Below are 23,718 nucleotides of genomic sequence, written 5' to 3'. Positions count from 1 at the left end.
AAAAAGAAGTAGGTATTTAAAAAAATGCTGTATAAATTATTTATTCACCAAAAAACCTACCTGAACCATGCTGAATTTTGAAACAAACACACAGTCTTAAAAATCACGATTAACAAAGGTGCTAGACTTTCGGTCTGCATCAGGACCGCCGTCACAAATCACCGATCCTCTCGAAATACATATAGAGAGTTGCTACAGCTACAGTTAGTTGCTACCAATAGGCATGATGACAGTAATCAAAAATCATTAAAATAATATATTTATTAAATTAAACTTGAAGCTTGGAATATAAAACGCGCATTGTTTTCTTTATTAATAATGTGATTAATATGTATTTTTATAAAATAAAATTACGAAATAAGGCAATCCGCCATGATATCTTAAACACCAATCAGAGCTCGTGACGTCATTTCTCAAAACAACTCGCGCGAAAGCGCTCGAACGTCACATTTCGTTATTGTGAACTTCCACTGCGATCTTTGTTTTTAATTAATTAATTATTTATAACACGAGTTATGGAGCCCGGATTTATCAAGGCAAACAGCGCTAATTTGTCTAGAATTGATATCATAATGCTGGGAAAGTTTTTGGCATCAAATAAAGATTTTTGTTCAGCTGAATTTAGAAATGTTAAAACTTCCATGTAAGTATACTAGTTTAATTAAAAAACAATGAGAGATGAAACCTAACCTCGAAATAGTTATTTACATTATAAACTATGCTAGAATCTAGAGAACTATGTAATAACTTACATCAAAGTGATCTTCACAAAAATAAAGTTGTACCCTGGGCAATATTGCTTTTGAATCTCGCCTTGCAAGTTTAAGCCACTTGTTTCGTATTTTTTTATTGTGAGGAACGTACACAAATAACTTATCAGGAGTTGTTTTGGATGTGTTCTTACACTGGGGGACCCCACAACACCTATGCCCTTTCGAATTCATATTTAATAACACAAAAAACTTAATTATTGCACGAGCGTTGTTTACTTGCGTCTTGTAATTTCAGTCGTGACGTCACAAGTGACGACATGACACTGACAAGCGTTTTCGCGCCGGATTCAAAGTGGACAGAGAAAAATGCAATTATTTGATAAAAAAACTTCGCATTTTCTTAAAATTAATAATTTTTCATATAAAATAGACGTATACCTACATCATACAAAGGAATTTTAAAATTTGTCATCATGCCTATTGCTACCCTCGTGGTTTTGAAGATATTCAGCATCCTAAGGTGACAGCCATTCTGATATCAGGATGGCTGTCACTTTTCCCAGTGTGAAGAAACGGCGCAAAAGTATTGAGTTTTTATTTTTCACCCAGAGTTGTTACCTAATTGCTACCAGCTACCATTAGTTGCTACCAATTGCTACCCTCGTGGTTTTGGAGATATTCAGCATCCTAAGGTGACAGCCATTCTGATATCAGGAGGAGGCGCAAAAACTCATTTTTTTTAATATCTTTTTATCCACGGAATCGATATGGTCTAAAATTCTGGAGGATAGCAATTAGGTAGCAACTCTGGGTGAAAAAAAAAAACTCAATACTTTTGCGCCGTTTCTTCACACTGGGAAAAGTGACAGCCATCCTGATATCAGAATGGCTGTTACCTTAGGATGCTGAATATCTTCAAAACCACGAGGGTAGCAATTGGTAGCAACTAACTGTAGCTGTAGGAACTCTCTATATGTATTTCGAGAGGATCGGTGATTTGTGACGGCGGTCCTGACGCAGACGACTTTCGGAGTCCGGTCCTGGTTGAATCAACGGCGGATCCAGGGGGTAGGTCACAAGGTCATGACCCCCCCCTGGGCCAGGTTCAAGACCTAAGAGGACCAATAATTGAAATGGTTATACACGATGTTTTATGTTTTTGTTACAAGATAATTTTTATTCCGAGTGAACAGGTAGATACCTACATAGTTTCAGGTAGAGTAGTTTTGCTGAAGAATTCGTGCTCGCAACGCTCGCCCTCTATTCTTTATTTACTCTTTATCCGTACCCAAAAGGAGGAAACGGGACCCTGTTACTAAGAATCCGCTGTCCGGGTTGTCAACATTACATGCTGTATATCATGCAAGGCCGTCGACCTATGGTGCAGGGTGTGCGAATAACCCGGGCGCCTCGATATCAGGGGCGCCGCGGGACGCCCACCACCAGGAATTTCGGAGGAGAATTTTGAAGAAATCCCACTCGTTCAATAAGGAAGTTCCACATTATATCACGATACTGACAAAAAAGTCGCCCTCGCTTTGTTGGATTGATCATTTTGATTATTTTTAACTTTTAACACCCTCAAACTAAGTGAAAAAATTAGTGAATGAATGTCTGTGCTGTATTTCTGATTGTTTATTATTTTTATTGACGCACCGAATCAACGAACACAAATGGACTCGCTCTAATCACGGTTTCTTTTTATTTGTACGTAATTCCCAGTCTGATTTGTGAGTCTTCAAACAAATAATTTAAAAAAGTTCGCGCTCGCTGCGCTCGCGCTACTTGTTGTTTTGAAATATACTTAATCAGGTGCTTTCGTGTCGTAGGCTCAAAAAATTTCGCACTCGCTTCGCTCGCGCAATATTATATATACCTTGCCTTGATAACTTCATAAGTCAAATATAGCAAAAAAATATTAATGGAGTCCTCAAAAACAAAAGTTCATAAGTTTTTAAAACTTATGAACTTTTTGTGTCCCAAAATAAAAAAATTTGCGCGCTCGCTTCGCTCGCCCTAATTTTTACAATGACGTTGTCCTGTCTCGACTTTCATAACTTAAATCTGGCCAACAGTTTGAGCCTACAATGATTTGGAAACATTTTTTTAAGTCCTTTACCTACCAAAAAAGTGACTTTCGTTCGAACGTTCTTATTTATATTCCTTGTAAAGTACTTCGATCAATATGTACTACTCAACAACAACGCTTGGGTGATGATTGCACCCAGGCGCTACATGAGCTAGAGACGGCCCTGATCTCATGAACCCTTACCAAAAGTAAGACAATTGAAGTTTTCACAGAAAGTGTTTTACTGTTGCTGCAATAAAAAACGTACGCGCCCTTTTCTGCGTACACAATTCTTTTCAAACGTTTAGTCTTCAACCTGAAAAAATTCTCGCGCTTGCTATGATCGCGCTTTCTTGTATTTGTGCAGTATATTCGTTATACAGCAAGAAAGCGTTTTCATCTACTTTTAGTCCTTGAATTGAATAAAAATTTTCGCGCTCGCTTCGCTCGCGCTATTTTCAATTTCGCGTCTGTGATTATGTCCAAGAAATCGCCTTCGCTCAGCTCGGACCATTTTCTACATAAAAACACTTTTTTAACCTTAGTCCTCGACCTGAACAAAAACTTTCGCGCTCGCTTCGCTCGCGCTTTTTTGTTTGGCACGTGTGTGTAGTATTAATACGAGAAATTGCGCTCACTCTGCTCGGGCCATTTTCTACATGAAAACACTTTTCTTAACATTCGTAAAAATTTCGAGTTCGCTACGATCGCGCTTATTGTATTTATACTACTACTTTTAATATTAAAAGAAGCATACGCTACAATATAATATTTTTTGTGACTTGACCACGACTGTGTGACCCCCCCCTGGCGCCGAAGCTGGATCCGCCCTTGGGTTGAATTCCATCTAGTATATCAGACTTTGCGTTCTAGCTGTCATTTTATAGACCTTTGACACACAAGTCAGCAAGTGAGTTAGCAAAACTAGTTTTATCAAAGGATGTCCTAAGTTATTGGCATATAGGCTGTCCGACTTTGTAGGCTGACCCCGACTTCACCAAAGCGTAACGGCAGAGAAATAAGACATAGATTTTAACCTAGGATTTTTGTTATTCAAACATCTCCTATCCATCTATTCAGCAGTATAGGCACCTTATTTTTTTTTTCTAAGTGGGAAGTTGTCAACTGACCCCGGTGGATGCACATGTCAGACTCTTACAGACTAAAACCCACCATGTTCCTTCTTAAGCCCTTTATTTACCAGATCTGCGGAAACTCTTAACTTATCTGAGGCATAAATATAGATGTCAAACAGACATATTCTCTATACCTCAAAAGTAGTCAAACCTATTCTTGATAATTATTAAAAAATGGGCATTACATTACATAAATCATTAAGTATTTTGGCTGAATGTGGCTGCGTTGCGGAGAAACGGGGATATACTCAAACAATCTCACAGAATCAAACCTATTGGTTAACATTTCTCAGTTTCTGCACATCGCAGCCTCTTTCCGCTTATGAGGATATACAAAAAAACTTCACCACCTTACTCCGCTCTAAGCCAATCTAAATTCAACTTTACCACCCAACCATTACGATTCAAAATTACGCCTAACATTCCAAAAGTTGGCGAACAAATAACAAAGTGCAGCGATCACAAAGCTTGGAAGGTAATTGCTGAGTTCACGCCTTGCTTCACTGTTTAACTGATATTATTGATTGAACCAAAGTTTTAGGTGATTGCACTGTTCAATGTTCAAAAAAAAATACAAAATAAAAAATCGTTCATTCAAACTTGGCTGCAAAACAGCGCTTCTTGGACATCAGAAATTTACAAAAGACAGCCCCCGAAGACGCCCACCCTTCACCACTTCCTATGTGCTTTTGCTAGGAAGAAGAAGTGGCGCAACAAACTCCCCAGCAACACATGTCTGTCTGTTAGGTTAGAAGAAGCTTTCAACCAAGGTACTCTAGTTTTCGGTGATTGCACAGAATTGACAAAAATATATTTATATTTGGTTATTTCTCCATTTCTCTTTTAACTTACGGATGGATATGGATAGGTAAAAAATCTAGCTCTCTGGTGGATTCTAAGCCAATGTAAATTCAATTTTACCACCCAAGAATTACGATTCAAAATTAACAAATAACAAAGTGCAGCGATCACAAAGCTTGGAAGGTAATTGCTGAGTTCACGCTATGCTCCACTGTGCAACTGATATTATTGATTGAGTCGAAGTTTCGGAGATTTCACAAAAATTACAAATATATTCTTCAGATTAAAGTTATTATTGAAAAATTGGCCCTAAATGACATAAATGATTAAATAAATGTATTTTGTCTAAGCGCGGCTACATTGCGAAGATCCGGGGAAATACTGAAACAATTTCTTAAAATCAAGCCTACTGGTTTATATTTCTCCATTTCTCCATATCGCATCCTCTCTCCGCTTATGTGGATAACCAAAAAACTTCTCCGCGCCGCTTTATTGGCTCCATGCCAAAGTAAATCCAACTTTACCACCCAAGCATTACGATTCAAAATTACTTCAACAAAGTGCAGCGATCACAAAGCTTGGAAGGTAAATGCTGAGTTCACGCCTTGTTCCACTGTTTAACTGATATTATTGATAGAATCGAAGTTTTCGGTGATTGCACTGTTCTTTGTTGATATTGGGAGAAGCAGGGTAATTGTTGAAGATATTGTAAGAGGTAGCTCTTCTTGGTTTATGACTGTAAATAAAATAGAAAAGACGCTGTTATGTGTAGGATTTATATGTTAGAAACAAGTAACTCGTATTTACACAGACAGGAGAGCATTTTTAAACAGTACCTAAATATCTATTTTATAGACAAATATTGGATATTTTAACCCCTTGTTACCCGACTTCTAAGAAGGGTTTTGTTTTATTAGCTTTTCCTACAGAAACTGTTCACGTAGGTATATGTAATATGCGTGAAGTTTACGTATACTACCTGTATAGTGCTGCACAAATCCTTTACACACAGAGATCATAGTAATTAGCCTTTCATTAATTGATTAATAAATTCATCAATTACCAACATCAGTTTTAAACCAGGCTCCGTTATTATAAAATAAAGTATTTCTTGCAATAAAGTTATCGAGACCTACTTAGAAACTGGTAAGGCAAACTTTAATTAAGCCAGTACAAACTGACAAGTGCAAAACTTAACTCGGAGGCTAAAACATGAATAACTTGGCACTGTTCAGTCCACTGGAAATGTGGCTATTTGGCTATACAGCAGCCCCGGCATAGATGGGTTTACGAAGTAATTCCTACTGAACGTGGGAGAAACAGTAGGTGAAATTTCTGTATTTAAATAAATCTTATAATAATCTTTTTTTGTCGGTTTTACCGGGCAGATTACTTCTAATCTTTTAGATTTTATCGATTTTGATTGCTGTTATCAAGATTATGATCTATTTATTATCACGATTGAGCGGTGAGATATGCTGTTCATAATTAAAACTTACTTAACATCTGTTATACCGTGTCGCTGCGAATAAAGATTCTTATTCTAATTCACGTCTTTAAGGAGCTGTGCGAAAAGAAATAAACAATTCGGGGTGTTTAAAGAGCACGAAAGGCGGTTGAAACCGCGAGGCACAGCTAGTGAAGTAGTAAAACAAATGTGTTGTAAATAAAAATTGTCTGGATGCAAATGAAATTGTCCTGCGGTGACGTATGGTAGCACTTTGTCATTTTTGCGTCATAAAATCTACATATTTTGTATGGAAATTAAAAAGTTTCGGTTAGTTGGCCGCCTGAATGAGTTTCATGCTCTTTCAGCCCAGAAAACTATGTTTATTTTATTGTGTATTTTTTGCATTTTAAACGAATTATGTATATGCAAAAATAGGGATAGATCAGTAAAATGTGTTTGTGTTATTTATAAAAGAACCGGGCAACTATTAAATAATAATTCATGTTTTTTAGAACTTAAAAAATCCTGAAAAAGAATCTTGGGGCATGCTTAACGCTTCTATTTTCTGTCGTGTCAGGAATAATTTAACTACACCTGGATATTAGACACGCAAGTTTATATAACAAGTGTTAATACGCCTGATGTTAAAAACATAGCAAGCAGAGTGTTAGTCAGTGTCTAATAAATACAGCTAGGCGCAACATTATCGTTTACTCTTCTTTGCTTTTTCTTTACTTACTTTTTTTATATCCCTACTTTCCTTTTTATTGCCTGAGAGTCTGTACTTTTAATAATTTAAAATAAACAATTGAAATCTTCATTAATTAAAGTTTTGTAAGCCAAATGAATTTGATTGTGTTTTTCTTGTTTTTCACGGTAAAGCAGTTCAGTTGATTTAAATATGTTGTTATTTGGGTTGAATTGAAAACTGGCCTATATCTTTAGACTGAGTAGCTTAAATTCGGGTAAGTATGTGTAAAAAGTTTTCTTATAATGAGACAATTTGTTTATTGTTTGTATTGTATATTTTGTACCGAAAGTGAACAAAAACAAGTTAGGTTGGTATCAATTTAATTTAAAATATAATATTGTTTCTATAGAATTATTAGCGAATGACCTTGGCGATATAAATCGTTGTATCTTAAGCGAGATAACACGAAACGGTCCAATTATTTTGTCGATAATTTATTGTTTGTTACGAAATAGGTATGTTATTAATTAATCAAAAAATAAAACCAATAGATATTTCTTTGAAAATTCTCACTGTCAGGATTATTTGACGTTATTTAAGACAAAGTATTTTTATATGAAAAACACCTGTTTAATTGTCTTAACAGAATTTTTCATCACCATATTTGGTCAATACATGGAAATCTGCGAACTTGAAGAGGAAAATGTCCAGGATAGAGCGAAGTGGAAGAAGAAGATACGGAAAGCGGACCCGGTCACAAGACGGGATAAACGCTAAGAAGAGGAAGAAGAAGATATTTGGTCAAAACAAAATTAAAATTACAATTTAACAAAACTTGTATTGGGTAAACCAGTTTCATACAAGTAAGTAAAAATATGTTAGTTGATCGAAACACCAAGTCTGACATAACGACAGCAGTATGTGGTATTTATTATGATAATGAGATAAGGCCGGTTACAAACGACGCGAGTTGTGTCGATTAATTTGTAAGGTACAATTTAATAGCAGTAATATGTTTAAAATATTTTAGACGGACAGGAAGAATGTTATGTATTTTAGTTAAACTTGTAATTCTTGTTGTATGTAAGAAAGACAGTGTTGACATTTTTTTAAAGTGAATTTGCGCTACTATATTTTTTAATTCGGATATTTTCATAGTATTTTCTTCACCGTAATAAGTTCATAGTGGCAAAGACAAACTGGTTTGGTTCGTTGAGTAGGTACCTAGGTATCATTGGTATAATAGATGAATGCCTATTTATATATTCTTCGTATAGTGATAAACATGATTGACAAAGATATATAGGTACCTAGTTTGGAGTAGCTTTTTTATCAAAAGAAATAGAAAGAAAGAAATCGGTACTTAAATTGTAATAAATTAATCTGTAATAACTTGCTCCTAGATTTAAACAATTCAACCACGCCTTTGTCAATCACGATAGTCACGCCACTAATTACTACACTATCATCATGTGTCGATAACATTATTGATAATGATAATAGTATCACCCAATGGCCGGTTTCGCCGGCAGTAGCGTTGCGCGCGCGCCGGTCAAACAACGTGCGGCTAAATAAAGAATTTCAAGATGGCGTCGCGAGGCACACAGTGTTTTCTAACAGTGACCAGGAAATATAGCTCGGCTCCAGACAAAAATGTGGCTTTTCTTGGCCTCGGGAATATGGGAGGATTCATGGCTGCTAATCTGGCCAAAAAGGTGAGATTGAAAAGTAGTTGGCTGGTTATAAATTTTGAACGCGTTCTTTATTCAAATTAGTTTGAAATTGGAATGTTTATTAATGGTTGGTTGGTTTCAAACTATTTGAATGGATGATCATTTACGTTGTAGGCACCTACTTAATATTAGTGTAAGACTGGTTTTACTTCTCATTAGGTAATCAGAATATTTAATTTATCAGAATTTGTAACTATATTTAAGAACTTATCTTGTACTCCTATGGCAACTTAAAAACAATGTAGGTATAGGCGCCTATTTGCGTATTATATTAATTCAATCTCAAGGTTTTTTGAGTAGCTATGTTTAATCATTTGTATTTATTAAAAGGTACTTTCCTAATGGTACACGTTTCTATACTTGCTCTGTTCTAAACAAATAACAAGATTCTTTCATTAATAACAATCTGATAATACATTATTACTTAATAAGTGAACTACCTATGTTAAAAGCTAAGTAAAAAGCGAAGTTTGTTTACTCATACTACATCCAAAATTATCTCTCTTTTCATTAGATAAACGTGAATGACATTTTGTCCTTACCATAAAAATTTTGAACAGAAATACAGTTACAGAATAATGTAAACAACTAGCAATCAGTAGTTTATAAACCACATATTTATGCATCATTGACTGCCGAGCCTTTTAACAACTATGTTGAGTTCGGCTTCCAATCTAACTCTGATGCAGCTGAGTACCAGTGTTTTACAAGAAGCGACTACCTATCTGAACTCCTCAACCCAGTTACCCGGGCAACCCAATACCCCTTGGTTAGTCTGGCGTCAGACTTACTGGCTTCTGACTACCCGTAACGACTGCCAATGATGTTCAACGACAGCCGGGACCTACAATTTAACGTACCTACCATCCGAAACACAGTCATTGGTGTCAAAGAATACTTAGAAAGTACATACAAACTTAGAAAAGTTGCATTGGTACTTGCCTTAATATGTAGAGAACTATAAAACAGTAGTTTAAACCACATGTGCATAGTAGAAGAAAATATTTACTATATATAGTTATTGCGTATTACGATAAGCGAGTAAAAACATTGTCCCTCCCATTAGCAGTCGAGTAATAGATAAACAACATCTATTTGACTAGCAACAACTGTAATTTTATGACTCCGACTGATGGGTCAAATGATAACGCAGACATGGTGATAAATAATTATGTGATCTTAGTAAAGTTTTGAAAAGTTGAGTATAAATTACAAAAATGAACTTTCCAAGTATTTTCTGGACTTTCAAGATGAAAAGAATCGGTAGATTTTACGTGAAAGAGGAAGAAATCTATGTATCTATAGCAGGTATAATCTTTCGAATTTATAATATCTGTAGGTAGGAAATATATCAGTTATATCAGTTGTTTATTCTAGTCGAGCGTATTTAAATAAGTAATGGTAAATTATCTACTCACATAATAATTATTGGGTGTTACATCATTTAAGATATTTAATTACTAGCATTCTATCAGTTGTAAAACTAACTTTTGTTTTATATAAATGCGTAATAGATTTATTAGTAGAAAGGAGTTAGCTGTTTTGATGCATATTCTTCTGGGATATGTAATAAACATAAACTGTGCTAACTTCTGATTTTCTTTGTACATTCTTAAAATACTTACTAGGACACACCCCTAATCCACTGACACACAGCGAAAGTCTAAATTACAAACGTCACAACGAATCTTTGTATCAAAATAACCATTTGACATTGACCCGAACACTCGAGTATTCAACTGTAACACTACACTACACACACACTACTGTTGTCTCACTCACTCTTTTAATATATGTTGTGGGTGGGAAAGAGGCAAATATTATTTGAATGCATATTTGATTAGTTGTGTTTGAGTTGATATTCAAATTGTTCAACAAATCGGGATTACTAATGTACTTGGATTGAGAAAAATTGTGATGTTAAGTTTTTTATAGGTCAGGTTTCCAATTTTTTTTCATTTTTAACCGACTTTCTACAAAAAAGGAGAGTCTCATTTCGGACGTTGTGTATTTTTTGTATAGGTCTAGTACTGGACATAGGCCATTCGTGGTCTTTTTATATAATAGCGCTTTTACAATGGCGGAACCATTGACAACATTGGTTCAAATAATGACAGTTAGTTGTTAATCAAACGGTAAAAAAACGAGCGGAAAATCCACTAGTGTAAAAGCTCTGTTCAACACAAAAGTACGTGTGCGTACGTACCTACGTACGTACCTACATTTGATTAAAATAGAATCGTACAAAACATATTTCCTAAAATGGCTGAGTTTTGTTCGAGATCAAGAAGTAACGTAACTTCTTTGAATTTTGTTCACTACATCAGAAAATAAATTCTTCGAATATACCAACAACTGTGTGCATAATAAGTCGAAAAAATAATTCCCCGGTACATTAAAAACGTTAACAGAGCAGCCACAAAGTGAATTCCCAATAAGTACTGAAAAAAGGACAAGATAAAATCCTCGGGCGGTTAATGGTACATTTACTGTAATTTAAAATTAAAATCCTTTCAGTTGATTCAAAGATTATGCTAAGTTATGTAGATGGTTCTTTGCGTAAAACATTTTAAGGTTCGACGAGATTTGCACTGAACAGTTTTCGATTTATTTAAGGGATGGGCCCTGTTAATTGTGAAAGGGATTTTAGGGGATCGATTCTGTTTTTTTTTCTGTTAAGTGTTTTGTCACCTGAGTGGGCAAAGCTGAGTTGAGTACCTATGCTAGAAGGGAGAATGCAGATATTTAGGTGATTACTAATAGTGATATGTAGATAGCCTTTTTATCGTCGCCGTATCGTGGGCACAGGTCTCTTTTCACAAAGAGAAGGACCATCAAAATAGTTAATAAGAATCGTTGGTTTGTAATTTCAAATGGGCCTTGTAAACTTTTTTACTATACTTAAAAGCCCTTAACGACAAAGCAATGTCATACCTAAAACATAAAAAATAACGCCACTCTTCATTCTTCTAAAGAAGAAAGCCATATTTCCAGGTAAATCATGTTGAAAAAAGTATTTTGCCAATAACTTTCAAGATGTCCGTTCGTCCGTTGATTTGGGTTGGGCCCGAAGAGGCTTGTTATATTAATGTACCTATTTCCCAATGGATTGGAACGGGAACATGGATTTTTTTGTATTATCCTACCTACATCACGGTACATGATGTAAATGTATTGAAAAAGGCCACTTTTAGGGTACAGGGGAAGATGGGCTGATGTGTTTTTGTTTTTTAAATGTCATTTTATGTAAACTTCGAACTTCTGAATTTATGGTGGCCAGTGTAATGTAAATGGATTAAGGACTGATTAATTATAAAAATAGGTATGTAGCTAGTTTCTAGTAGGAATAAATTACCGATAACTATACTAATAATATAATACCTAATAAAATATAATTAGATAATATTACAATTTTGATATTATCTGAAAAATTCAGTTCCATACCACTTTAAGCGAATTCATGCAACATTACTTAAGGGACTGTCACTGTGAACTATTTGTATTTTTTCAAACATTTTTGAGACAGAAAATATATTTTTATCTATAAAATAGTAAAACAGAGTGAGATGTCTCGGATAGCATCTGTAGCTACTGAACTACGACTCTAGTGAACAGTTTACATTACTCGGAAAGTAGTCTTTGACAAATGAAGCAAATTACGATTGGTTGACGGCAAAACAAGCGTGCTGCTGGTTTCATTTGATTGCTTCCACAGTTCTTGGAAATGTTGTCCTGAATACAGATGTGTAATTTTATTTATCTTTTTCTGTTACTATTTTATTTAATAAATATTTTTAAACACGGTTTTAGTACAGTTAATTTTACAGAAAAAGCGAATGCCATTTTTGAAGTAATTTCACGATAATCAATTTTATCTGAACTCGCGGTCGCCAGATATTTAAAAAACATATTTTATTGACCCGTCATGCGATATATCAATTGCAGCAGTTCAAAATTTAACTCCCTAGGAATGACATGGGTTTAAAATGTGGGAACTGCCATAACTTTCATATTATTATCAAAGTCAAAATTTCTAACCCACTTACCATTTCTTCCAGGGCTTCGCAGTCCGAGGCTACGACCCTTCCAAGGAGGCGTTGACAGCTGCAGCCAAGAACGGCATCAAAGAAGCTTCCTCTATCGCGGCAGCAGTCGAAGGAGCTGATGTGGTGGTCTCCATCCTGCCCAGCAATAAGGTCGTGCTGGACGCGTATCTGGGCAATGATGGAGTGGTTAAGCATGTGAGTATGACAGCATAATATATGAATAGTATTAAAGAAGCGTCCTCCTTCGCGGCGGATGTTGAAGGAGCTGATGTCGTGGTCTCCATACTGCCCAGCAATAAAGTGGTGTTGGACGCCTACCTGGGCAATGATGGTGTGGTTAAACATGTGAGTATGACAGCTTAATATATGAATAGTATTAAAGAACCGTCCTCCTTCGCGGCGGCGGTTGAGGGAGCTGATGTCGTGGTCTCCATATGGTGTGATTAAGCATGTGAGTATATAACTAATAGATCTTTAAGGTTCCGTAGAAGATGGGGACCCTCTTACTTTGTGGTCCGTCTGTCTGTCTGTCCGTTTGGTCAACAGGCTGTGAACATGGTCATGGCCGAAACGTCAGGTCAAGAAAAAGTTATCGTATCTTTATTTTAATACATCGCTATTTAGTTCCGATTGTATATAATTATGTATTTCATGAGCCATTATATGTAAACAGAACATAGATTATGTCTTATTGTTGCTACTATAACAAAGAATAATGAAAATTTATAATGAAATAAGCATTTGTGGAGATTCATTCAAAAAACGTGATTTTTGTAGCCTTTCAGAAACCTATCATACCCAAGTCAATGTATTCCGACCTTATTTACAATTTGAAAAGGTTTTCTTTACGAAGAGCGGGAAAGTTCCTTAGAAACGTAACTTAGAGGAAATATAATATTACCTTCAGTGAAAGTTGAGGTGACTAGTCGAAGTTACCTGCGGTCAAGTAATGTGATATGGAACGAAATATGAGTTGTTCTATCTCGGATACTAAGGGGAAATTCACACTTTCATGTAGCTGTTGTTTGTGCGTGAATAGATATATTTTTGACAGTGTTGTAGCAAGCCTAAACTAATCACATATGTTTGAAACTTTGAAGTATTATATTGTGCAAATCATGAACTGTCAAATATGATTACTTAAAGTTCTTGTTGCAACTTTTTCTTTTTTTGCATTTAGCCTATACATTTCGTGCACCTCCACCGCCCGCTAATTCTTGAATATGATGTCTGCACCGCAATGTTCCGAGACGAACTACATAATATGTTTAGTTAATATCAAAATCATTAATTAAGGTTGATGAAGTTTTATAAGTGTTAGCCTAGCACCTATAAAACTTCACCGACTTTCATCGACAACCTAACACTGTTAGGTTAGATTATAAATTACAAATAACTATCTAACGTTAACATTAGTGTGAGCCCAACCTAAGTAACGAGCGGTCCCAACCACAATACAAGTTCGCTAACTTACTGAAACTTTTGACAAACACCACTTAACTTGAAACATCAAATAATTCAAAAGATGAACTTTCGTGAGCAAACAGCTTTATAATTCAGATGCTATAATAACTATTATATTTCAAACTAGTCTTCTTGACAGATGGGTTCTTGTAACCACAAGTTGGATCGCAAATAGTTTTATGTTTGGAGTCATAATGGTTATAGCTACATTATAACTAACTGTTGTTCTTGCCCTTGGTCCACAACTATTTTAATATAGTGTATGTATGTTGATAGTTATAATATCTTCATATAGATAAAAATCAATATAAAGATGAATAGTAGTATGTAAATCGTAAAGATCAGATATTTAGCCGGTGTTAGACGGCCTAAAAACTTTGGTTGGATCAAGATTTTCTTTAAAAATCAATTTGCTGGACTGTTTAGTCTGCAGTGCGGGTAATCGTAGCTCTATAGTTAAGAATGTGTTAAAAAATAAGCGTTTGTCATTCATTAACTCTCCGCAGATTTTTAAGCCCTTTCCTAATTATGTTTTCATTATCAGTTTAGTATTAGTCAATGGTCTCCTTAATTCATAAAAAATCTCATGTATAAAATCCCATGTTTTATGTAACTTCGACAATTACAGGCTCTCCAGGTCATTAAAGGTCTTTACTCCTTCCTTCCAGGCCCGCAAAGGAGCTCTGCTCATCGACTCCAGTACAGTAGACCCCAACGTGCCCAAACAGATCTTCCCTGTAGCTCTGGAGAGCGGCAAGGGTTTCACAGATGCACCTGTTTCTGGAGGTAAGAATCCTTTACCAATCTTAATCAGATAGGAAAACTTCGTGGCCAGTCTGTACCATAAAAAGATACCTTGAAGAATCTAGGACCGTTTTTATCATTTGGATAGGGTTGCAAAATATGATCATGTGACAGACTTTTCTCAAATCCGCGTGACGGCATTTCACGAAGATCGCCGGGCAGAAAACGTTAATGAGTGTTTTTTAGTTTTCAAAGTTATCACTAGGGACATTTGTTTTGTTCACCTGTTATTTTCGTAAAGATAAAACCATACCTCAACATTAATCAGTAAGTTGATGATAATTATTTCACTTTGTGGAAATTATCACAACTTCTTTAAACGTGATTTTATATAATCTGTGTAAAACTTGTACATACAAGGTGTTGATTTGCATTTGTGCCATAGTTCAGGAGGAGGACATACAATACGTAAATAATCGATTGGAATTACAGTAGATGGGAAATAACTAATATGCACTGCTTTTTTTGTCATTGTAATGTCGTGGTATTTCCGAAGTAATCCAATTTTATGAATGAAATTTATGAGTGATCGTTGCGTATGCTTTATGTTTGCGTTTGTGTGAGGGTGCAGCACGGTTTTAACGCCAGTAACATACGCGCCAAGTTTCAATAAGGCTAGATGACATTTACGGAATTCCGAAAAAAAAATTAAAGAAAAAAAATTACGTACCAATTTTTTTATTGATTTGGATCGAGAATCATTAGCATAATTACCTCCTTGAATATGGCACGGATGCAAATCAACAGCTTGTATAACTCTTGGTCTGATAACTTTATCGTTCGTACGACCTTGCTTGAGGTTTTGTGTTTAATTAAATATTAGTTTAAGTCTCGAAGTTTTTATCTTTTCGTTAAGATTCAAGACGGTTTTCTTAGACAGTGAATATCCAGTTTAAGTCTGACAAATCGATAAAGGTTATCAAATGAACTCTTTGACTTTTTGAATGATCTCATTGCAATATTGCAACAGATTTCCATAGTTTCTGAATGATTCCAACTAAACATTTCTGATTACCTGAAGAATATAGAAACAAAAATTATAGAAACATTAGACTTTGGGCAAAGAATAAATACAGTGGTAACATTATGAAAAGCTTCTATTTGCCAACATTGCGTGATATTTTACGCAACCAAGTTCAAAATAAGCACTTTATTGAATAAAAGAGTACTTGCTTTAATTAGTATACCTAGCTGTCAGAATTATTGTAACCCAAAAAAAAAAACTGAACTAAAAACTGAACTTTCAAAAAACCTGAACCACGACAAAAGCATTTCAAACAATAATTTCATATTAAACAAAATTAAAATCATATCTAAATCAAAGGCAAAGTGGCTTATTACCCAACAAAAAACATACGGGCGTGCCTCATTGGGGGGCTCCTATCATCAGCTAGCAACACACACAATCACGATAAATTATAAAATTATATCACAAAGGAGGCCACATTAAGCTTGTTTATAGATAACAAAATCATTGCCATATCACGTCAGCAAATATAATAATTGTTATCTTTTATAATAAACATATTTTTGTGCTTCTCACTGCCGTATGTTATGTAATATTTTATGAAATTTTAATTTGTGGATATGTATGAAAATCTTATGATTATCGGCAACTTAAAGACTAGACATTGGTTTGGTATTTATTTATTTTCAAGCATATAATTTACATTTTTAAATATTAAATATAAAAATAAAAAACATTTAAAAATATAAAAAATAGGTTGCCACCGATATCGGGCACAGGGTCCAAGGTACCGGTGGTTAGGGTCCCAGAGACAGAAACCTCCTCACAATACGTGCCGTATCAAGGAGTACTGCCTTCTGAATCAGTCCCTTGATCCAGCCGCCCAACGAGAGCCTCCTGAGGTGTTCGTCGAGGCTCTTGGCTATTAAACCATTGGCCGTAACGACAATCGGCACAACAACAGCCGTGTCGACACTCCACATGGCGACAACCTCGTGCGCTAAGTCGAGATACTTTATTTGTTTCTCTTTCTCAGCTTTCACAAGGTTCTCGTCATGCGGAACGGCGACATCGACTATCATCGCGCGGCGCGCTAATCGATCTATCACCACAATATCAGGCTTATTGGCTACAATAGTCCTGTCAGTGATGATAGATCGATCCCAGTACAACGTGATATGGTCCTTTTCGAGAACTGGGTCGGGCGCATACTTGTACTACGGTACCTCAAGGTCTACAAGGTTGTATTGCAGAGCAAGCTGCTGGTGGATAATCTTGGCCACTTGGTTATGTCTGTGCAAATATTCACCATTAGCCAAACGAGAACAACCAGATATAATATGTCTGATAGACTAGACATTATTATTATCAGACTTGGCATTGATATTCAATTATAAGTCCTAAGAAGATAACTTAAAGTTCAATATATGTAGTGGGATCACTTCTGACCACTGTATGAAGTCGAATGGCATAAAAACCAGAACAAAGTCAAAGCTTTTTATTTCATATAGACCTATTATAACCCCTTAAGAACCGCCAAGCTAGTTAAGTTAAGCTATGCGGGTCCAAAAAGTTTGCATTGTGGAGAAGAACCGGCAAAAAATTCCATATTCTTTTAAGAAAAAAAGGTCTTTACAATATTTTACGGGTGTGGGAGCATTTAAGAGGTCTAAATTGATCTCAGCATATTAATTAAATTTTCTAAACATAAACGTTAAAATACATAAAATGACCTTAATAATACTTTAGCAAACTAATCTTGTACTAAGCCTTTCCCAACTAGAGTGGGGTCGGCTTTTAGTCTAACTAAATCGGGTTAAATATCAATATTTTACGAGGGCCATCTGGCTTCTAATCTCCGGAACCCAATTACTGGTTTTCTAAGTTTATAATATCAACTATCGGACTTTTGACTTTGGATATTATGACCTGAGTTAAGATGCCATAAATTATAGATGTTGGGGACCACAATTCCATAGTTTTACCTAATGAAATATCTGCCCTCCAAACGGCAAAAATTGGTGTTCATGAATTTCACAATGCAAAAGAATCCTTCAAAAACTACTATCCTTAATCTGAGCAAATTATTTAAATATGTACTTACTTACTAGGACATTCCCCTATTCTTAAGCTAATTATCAAAGAGTCAATTTTAGTCGTAAGTATTTGTAATGTAATCTATGCCTACTAATATTATAAAGAGGAAAACTTTGTTTGTTTGTTTGTTTGGTTGTAATGGATACACTCAAAAACTACTGGACCGATTTTAAATATTCTTTCACCACTAGAAAGCTATATTATCTGCGAGTAACAAAGCTATATTTTATCCCGGTGCGGGCAGAAGCTCCCACGGGACGCGAGTGAAACCGCGGAAAAACGGCTGCTGGCTAAGGTGGATGAATAAATAAATAAATAAATTTTAAAAATTATTTTCCTCTTTCAGGTGTGATGGGTGCCCAAAACGCGACCCTGGCCTTCATGGCCGGAGGTCGTAAGGAAGACTTCGAGAGGTCACTGCCCTTCCTCAAAGCTATGGGAGCGAAGCAGTTCCACTGTGGAGAAGTCGGTGCTGGTCAGGTTGCGAAGCTCACCAACAATATGCTGATGGGCATCACTGGAATGGCTACTGCTGAGTGCATGCATATGGGTATCAAGTAAGTTTTAACACTTTAAACAGTCACAAATTTTTTGACTGATTACTTTCCTATATGTCTAGTTTAACTGCCTCGTTGGTCTAGTTGTCGCAAGTGTGGCTGCTGAGCACGAGGTCTCGGGTTCGATTCCCGAGTCGGGCCGAAATCGCTTTGTGGGTTTTAGAAGACTTTCACAAAGCAGCCCGAAGCCTGGAAGTTGGTGATTGATTCACCCGTGCATCGGAGAGCACGTAAATGTCGGTCCTGCGCCTGATCTCTTTCCGGTCGTGTCGGATTCCCGTCCCATCGGGCTATGAGAGTGAAGGAATAGGGAGTGCACCTGTGTCTGCGCAAATGCTTGTGCACTATAATATGTCCTGCGCAGTTGGCTAATCTCCTTACATGAGAACAGTCGCCGTAGCCGATAATCGGCTAGGAGGACATCAATCATCATCATCATCATCATCATATGTCTAGTACGCATATATTTGTTATGTGTCTCGCTCCATGTTTTAGTCTAGTTTCCATGATATTCGGTTCGACAAATTTATTTTGAAACTACAGTGAATAATTACAGATAGCGATAGTGCCTAGAAGCACCTACAGTTGGCTTCAATCAACTTTGCTTTTCAGAAGTTAGTTATTTGACTTCTTGCTTTGAAGTTGGCAACTAATGACGCATATTCAAAAATCTGCCATCAACCAAAAATAGGATGGAATAGTCGAAACCTGATTTGTTTTCACGTAATATTTTCCAATGGATTTTATGTTTTATATCACCAAAACTTCTTCTTTTCCAGAATGGGCCTCGACCCCAAAGTTCTACTAGACGTGCTGAACAACTCCTCCGCCCGGTCATGGTCTACCGAGGTGTACTGCCCGGTCCCCGGCCTGGTCCCCACTGCTCCTTCCAGCAGAAACTACGACGGGGGATTCAAGAACGAACTTATGGTTAAGGTAGGCTGGCCGTATCTTGATGAGAACTTCTTAGTAGATCGGACTTACTACTTGGCTTGGGTTTATGAACGTTATCATCTGCCTAACCCTTTCCCAACTATGTTGAAGTAGGGCTCCAGTTCAATTGGAAGCAGTTGAGTACCTGTGTTTTACATGGTGCACATGCCTATCTGAGATCCTCAACCCAGTTTTTTGGGCAACCCGATACCCTTGGTAAGACTGGTTTGGTTGGTAGTTTTAATATCCTCCCAGAAGAGATCAAAAAGTAATAGCGGCTGTTATCATAACTCTCTTAAGTGGAAATGTTATAATTAATTCATTTCATAATTAAAACACAACAACTTTAGTATTCGCTGTCGATTAAAACACGCATTATAATCTTGTACCGCAAATTGATAAGATATAAGTTGTTTTTCTGTTCTGTAAGTAAATAAACGGTGACGTCACATACCTACGTGTTTTAAGTCATAATTACTAGTTTATAATTTGATTTCTTGATATCCATAATTCAAATATATCCATAATGAAATATGTGTATCACAATCAGATTGATATTGTCTCTAAATGATACCTAAATAATATTCATTCCGTTGTTTGACCGTAAAAAAATTGTGAAACTGAAACATGCCCGGAAAACTAAATTCAGGAGCTGATATATTCAGTCGCTCTATATAAAACACTGGTATTCAACTTCTATTGTTTATACTGGAACACGACCCGACGTAGTTGGATAAAGGTTAAAGAGATGAACATGATTTATCATTGCATCTGCCTAGTCCAATAGTCACGATATCCTAAAAGCTAAGATTCAAAACAATTTATCAATCAGCACTATATGACCCCCTCTCTTCCCCAGGATTTGGAGCTGGCCAGTTCCATGGCCCTCGGCATCCGCTCACCCATTCCCCTGGGAGCCGTGGCAACGCAGCTGTACCGCATCGTGCAATCCCGAGGATACGGCCAGAAGGACTTCTCTTACGTCTTCCAACTCCTCAAGGAAGACGCCGCTAAGAATAAATGAATGATGAAGTATTATAAGTGAATTTGTTGTTTTATTTTGGGCCTCAAAACTTTGGTGTCCCTGAAATATCCCTAGGTCGGTTTCCGGGATCGTAAACGAACTTCTTTCCTGACCAATATATATTATAAGCCATGCAAGTTTATATATGTATAAGCTACTGAGGACCCGGAATTACTGTCGAAGGTACAAAGGACATCTGCCCCTTGTCCAATATGTATAGTATACGTAAATAAACTATCTAGCATGGGGGTGACCAAATTCTAAACTCCAGGCTGCTTTGTGAAAATTTCGAATAACTTGGGACAATTATTGCCACAACCATCATACAATTCTTGCTTTTGTCGTAATGCTATTGATGACATCGATATTATATATTATTGATGTCGTAATGCATGTTCACAATTACTGTAGGTAAGATGATAAACTCCTACATAGATAGCTAAACCAAGCAAACTAAGCAAAATCGAAGTTGAAGCAACTTGTAAACATTGTCAGCCATTTTGTTGTACAGTGCACTCAGTCGGAAACTGTTTAGAACATCGCGAATTCGCGAACTACACGTACTACTAGTAGGTACATAGATAACTTGTAGGTAAGTACTACTAGTAGTTCATTTTGATTGCTCGCTTTAATCGTGGTTAAGCTTAAAGCTAATCGTAGGTATGTGCTTGTATTCGTGTAGTGGATTTTGTTTGATAAGCCTACGAAGCATACGTGATAATTTATTTAAGATACATAGCAGAGCAATATAATAGAGTTTTATGTCGACTAGCGGTAGGTATGGCGTTCTGAGAGAATGTATCTGTTGTTCGAATAAAACGTATGGGATAGTCTATATGGTGCTATTCTAATGTATGTATAAGCTATTTTCTTGTTAAGCGATACCCGTTCGGTATTTTTTGGCTGAAAGTATCACAAACATCTTGATCTGGAAAAAGTTTTTAATATTAGTGGGAACTGTAATGAGTTGCCCACGGCATCATAAAAACTAAAGCTTAATAGTGGTTATATACGCGTCCTGCAGAAATTAGTCCCAAATAAATAAAAATGATATTTATTTTGCAAATATACACTTCAGTTTTCTAATATGAGTGTAAACAATACAGGCATTCTGCAGGAAAAAACAAGCTTTATGTAAGTTATGCTTCCTTATTTTTCCTCTATGAGTTTGAAAATATCTTTTCTCGCGCGCCATTTTAGCATATCGTATAGAGCTCGTAAACAATAAACATTGTGATCGGGATCTTATAAGATCCAAATGTATTGGTAATATTCTTAAATCTGTTTGACGGCTGCACTTGCACGATCCACTATATCTATGATATTATGTTGCAGTGAAACTTTGAACTATAAGAATATTTAAGATTTCTGAAGTGTGGTTTTTTCAGTTTAGGTATAACTAGATTCATTTGGCGGTCCAGATCAAGTGATAAATACACAAACTAATAATACATTTTATCTTGTGATCAGCAGGATATTTCTGTCATTAAGTATCTATTTTATTTATTTCAAACTAGCTGTCTCCGCATCCCAAACCAATCCCGACAAAAACCATTTCTCGACAATAGGCTATCTAACAGTGAAAGCATTTTTCAAATCAGACCAATCGTTATTGAGTTAAGTGCGTTCAAATAAAGGAACAAACTCTCTAACAGCTTTGTAATATTTCTGTAGATGACTCCGTTTATCAAAGTGAACAAGTACGAAGGAAATTACTAACTTTTGCTTTAACTTAGTAAATCTTGATATTAACTGGTAGACCGAGGTTTAACAGTGACATATACATTTGCATCTAGTCGTATACAAAATATGGGAAACTTTATATTGGTGATACACAATATATTCGTGTGTATCGGATCAGTATTGCTATTTTGAATGTTTGTATCGCAAGATATTTTGTATTTGCTGCAAGAATACCGATTATTGTGCTTATATATGGTAATTGAGAATTTGTGTGTTATCGCGGCTTTTGAAAATAACAATATAAAAGTTTCTAGTCTTTTGTTTTTATTCAGAAGTGGAATGCGAACATGCTTTCACAGCATTTTAGCTATCAACTTCTAAATGGTGACAAACGGGCAAACAGATGAATAGGGAGGAACTCATCATGCCAAGATGGACCCATCCATGGACCGTCCGCACCAAGAGTTGCTTAACCTTATAATCGATCAATTTCTGCTAATGTTACTTGGCATAGCAGTTATAAATAATATTAAATTATACAAAACTCTTTATAAAATGAACATTAATAACTCTTGTTAAAAGAACACCAATTAATTCAATTCAGTTTTTCACAGTAAACAGAAACAAGAATATACTGAAAACGAGTCTAATATTTGAACACACAGGTTTTAGAACAAACATAATATTGAGTGAGTAAACTAATTACTAAAGTATAATTCTCAGAACAGTTTCAACAAACATGGCAATTATTTTTACCAAAGAAGATATTTACATAGTGGACAATTAAAAACTTTTTCCAATAATTTGCACAATTTGTGTAGATAGTCTACTAATTAACTGAATAACTATCCTTTTTTCGCAAATAAATTATTTCTCTCTGGTACTTAGTTCACAACTGATAGTTGTGGTCAAGCTACCGATTGTTCTAAAATATCGAATTGGATTGCTGATTTTATTTAATTGTCGAAGAGGAGCATGTTTACAGGATTTTTACAATTCACCAGTGACAATATCTATTGACGAAAATTTTCAGTGCGTTTGAAAACACGATATTTTGGTTGAAAATAATGTCTCTTGATATGCATCAGACAGAAAAGTAAGCAAGATGGAAACATGCAAATAAAAATTGTCATAATTTAAAAAAAAGAAACACGTTAATTGTTGTGTGTCTTCACAAAAAGTTGCGATGTTATTTTATTGTTAAAACTAGCGACCCGCCCCGGCTTCGGAATAACAGTATTTCCCCACTATTTAATGGACGTTATTATACATATAAACCTTCCTCTTTAATCACTATATCTATTAAAAAAAACCGCATCAAAATCCGTTGCGTAGGTAGTTTTGAAGCCTTAAGCGTACAAAGGGATATAGGAACAGAAAAAGCGACTTTGTTTTATACTATGTAGTGATGATAACTAAACGAAGGAAGCAAGTATTCTGATTTCTTTAAAATTATTCACGGAATAATAGTCAAAAATAATTGGAATATTAATTGGAGGCTGAACAATAGAACTCTTTAGGGTTGAATCAAATTAGCCCTTTGACACTGTT

At 35.8% G+C, this 23,718-nt stretch overlaps 1 protein-coding gene across 1 annotated transcript; it reads left to right on the top strand.

Annotated features, from left to right (window-relative positions):
* Positions 1–8,374: 8,374 nt before the first annotated feature.
* Positions 8,375–20,506, top strand: LOC124633361 (probable 3-hydroxyisobutyrate dehydrogenase, mitochondrial). Its single transcript, XM_047168554.1, has 6 exons — positions 8,375–8,574; positions 12,651–12,833; positions 14,771–14,888; positions 18,317–18,527; positions 19,307–19,463; positions 20,320–20,506. The coding sequence occupies exons 1-6, from the start codon at positions 8,446–8,448 to the stop codon at positions 20,482–20,484; spliced, it is 963 nt and encodes a 320-aa protein (XP_047024510.1). The 5' UTR covers positions 8,375–8,445; the 3' UTR covers positions 20,485–20,506.
* The last annotated feature ends 3,212 nt before the right edge of the window (positions 20,507–23,718 follow it).

Source organism: Helicoverpa zea, chromosome 9 (genome assembly GCF_022581195.2).
Source record: "Helicoverpa zea isolate HzStark_Cry1AcR chromosome 9, ilHelZeax1.1, whole genome shotgun sequence".
NCBI lineage: Eukaryota > Metazoa > Arthropoda > Insecta > Lepidoptera > Noctuidae > Helicoverpa > Helicoverpa zea.
The sequence above is the reverse complement of the archived record's forward strand: the minus strand, read 5'-3'. Positions and strand labels throughout refer to the sequence as shown.

What these genes read in the sequence shown, in the direction of transcription:
- LOC124633361 (XM_047168554.1), top strand. Translation starts at nt 8,446, where the DNA reads ATGGCGTCGCGAGGCACACAGTGTTTTCTAACAGTGACCAGGAAATAT. An exon ending in ATGATGGAGTGGTTAAGCAT is followed by an intron (nt 12,834 to 14,770) that starts GTGAGTATGACA and finishes CCTTCCTTCCAG; the next exon opens with GCCCGCAAAGGAGCTCTGCT. An exon ending in AGATGCACCTGTTTCTGGAG is followed by an intron (nt 14,889 to 18,316) that starts GTAAGAATCCTT and finishes TTCCTCTTTCAG; the next exon opens with GTGTGATGGGTGCCCAAAAC.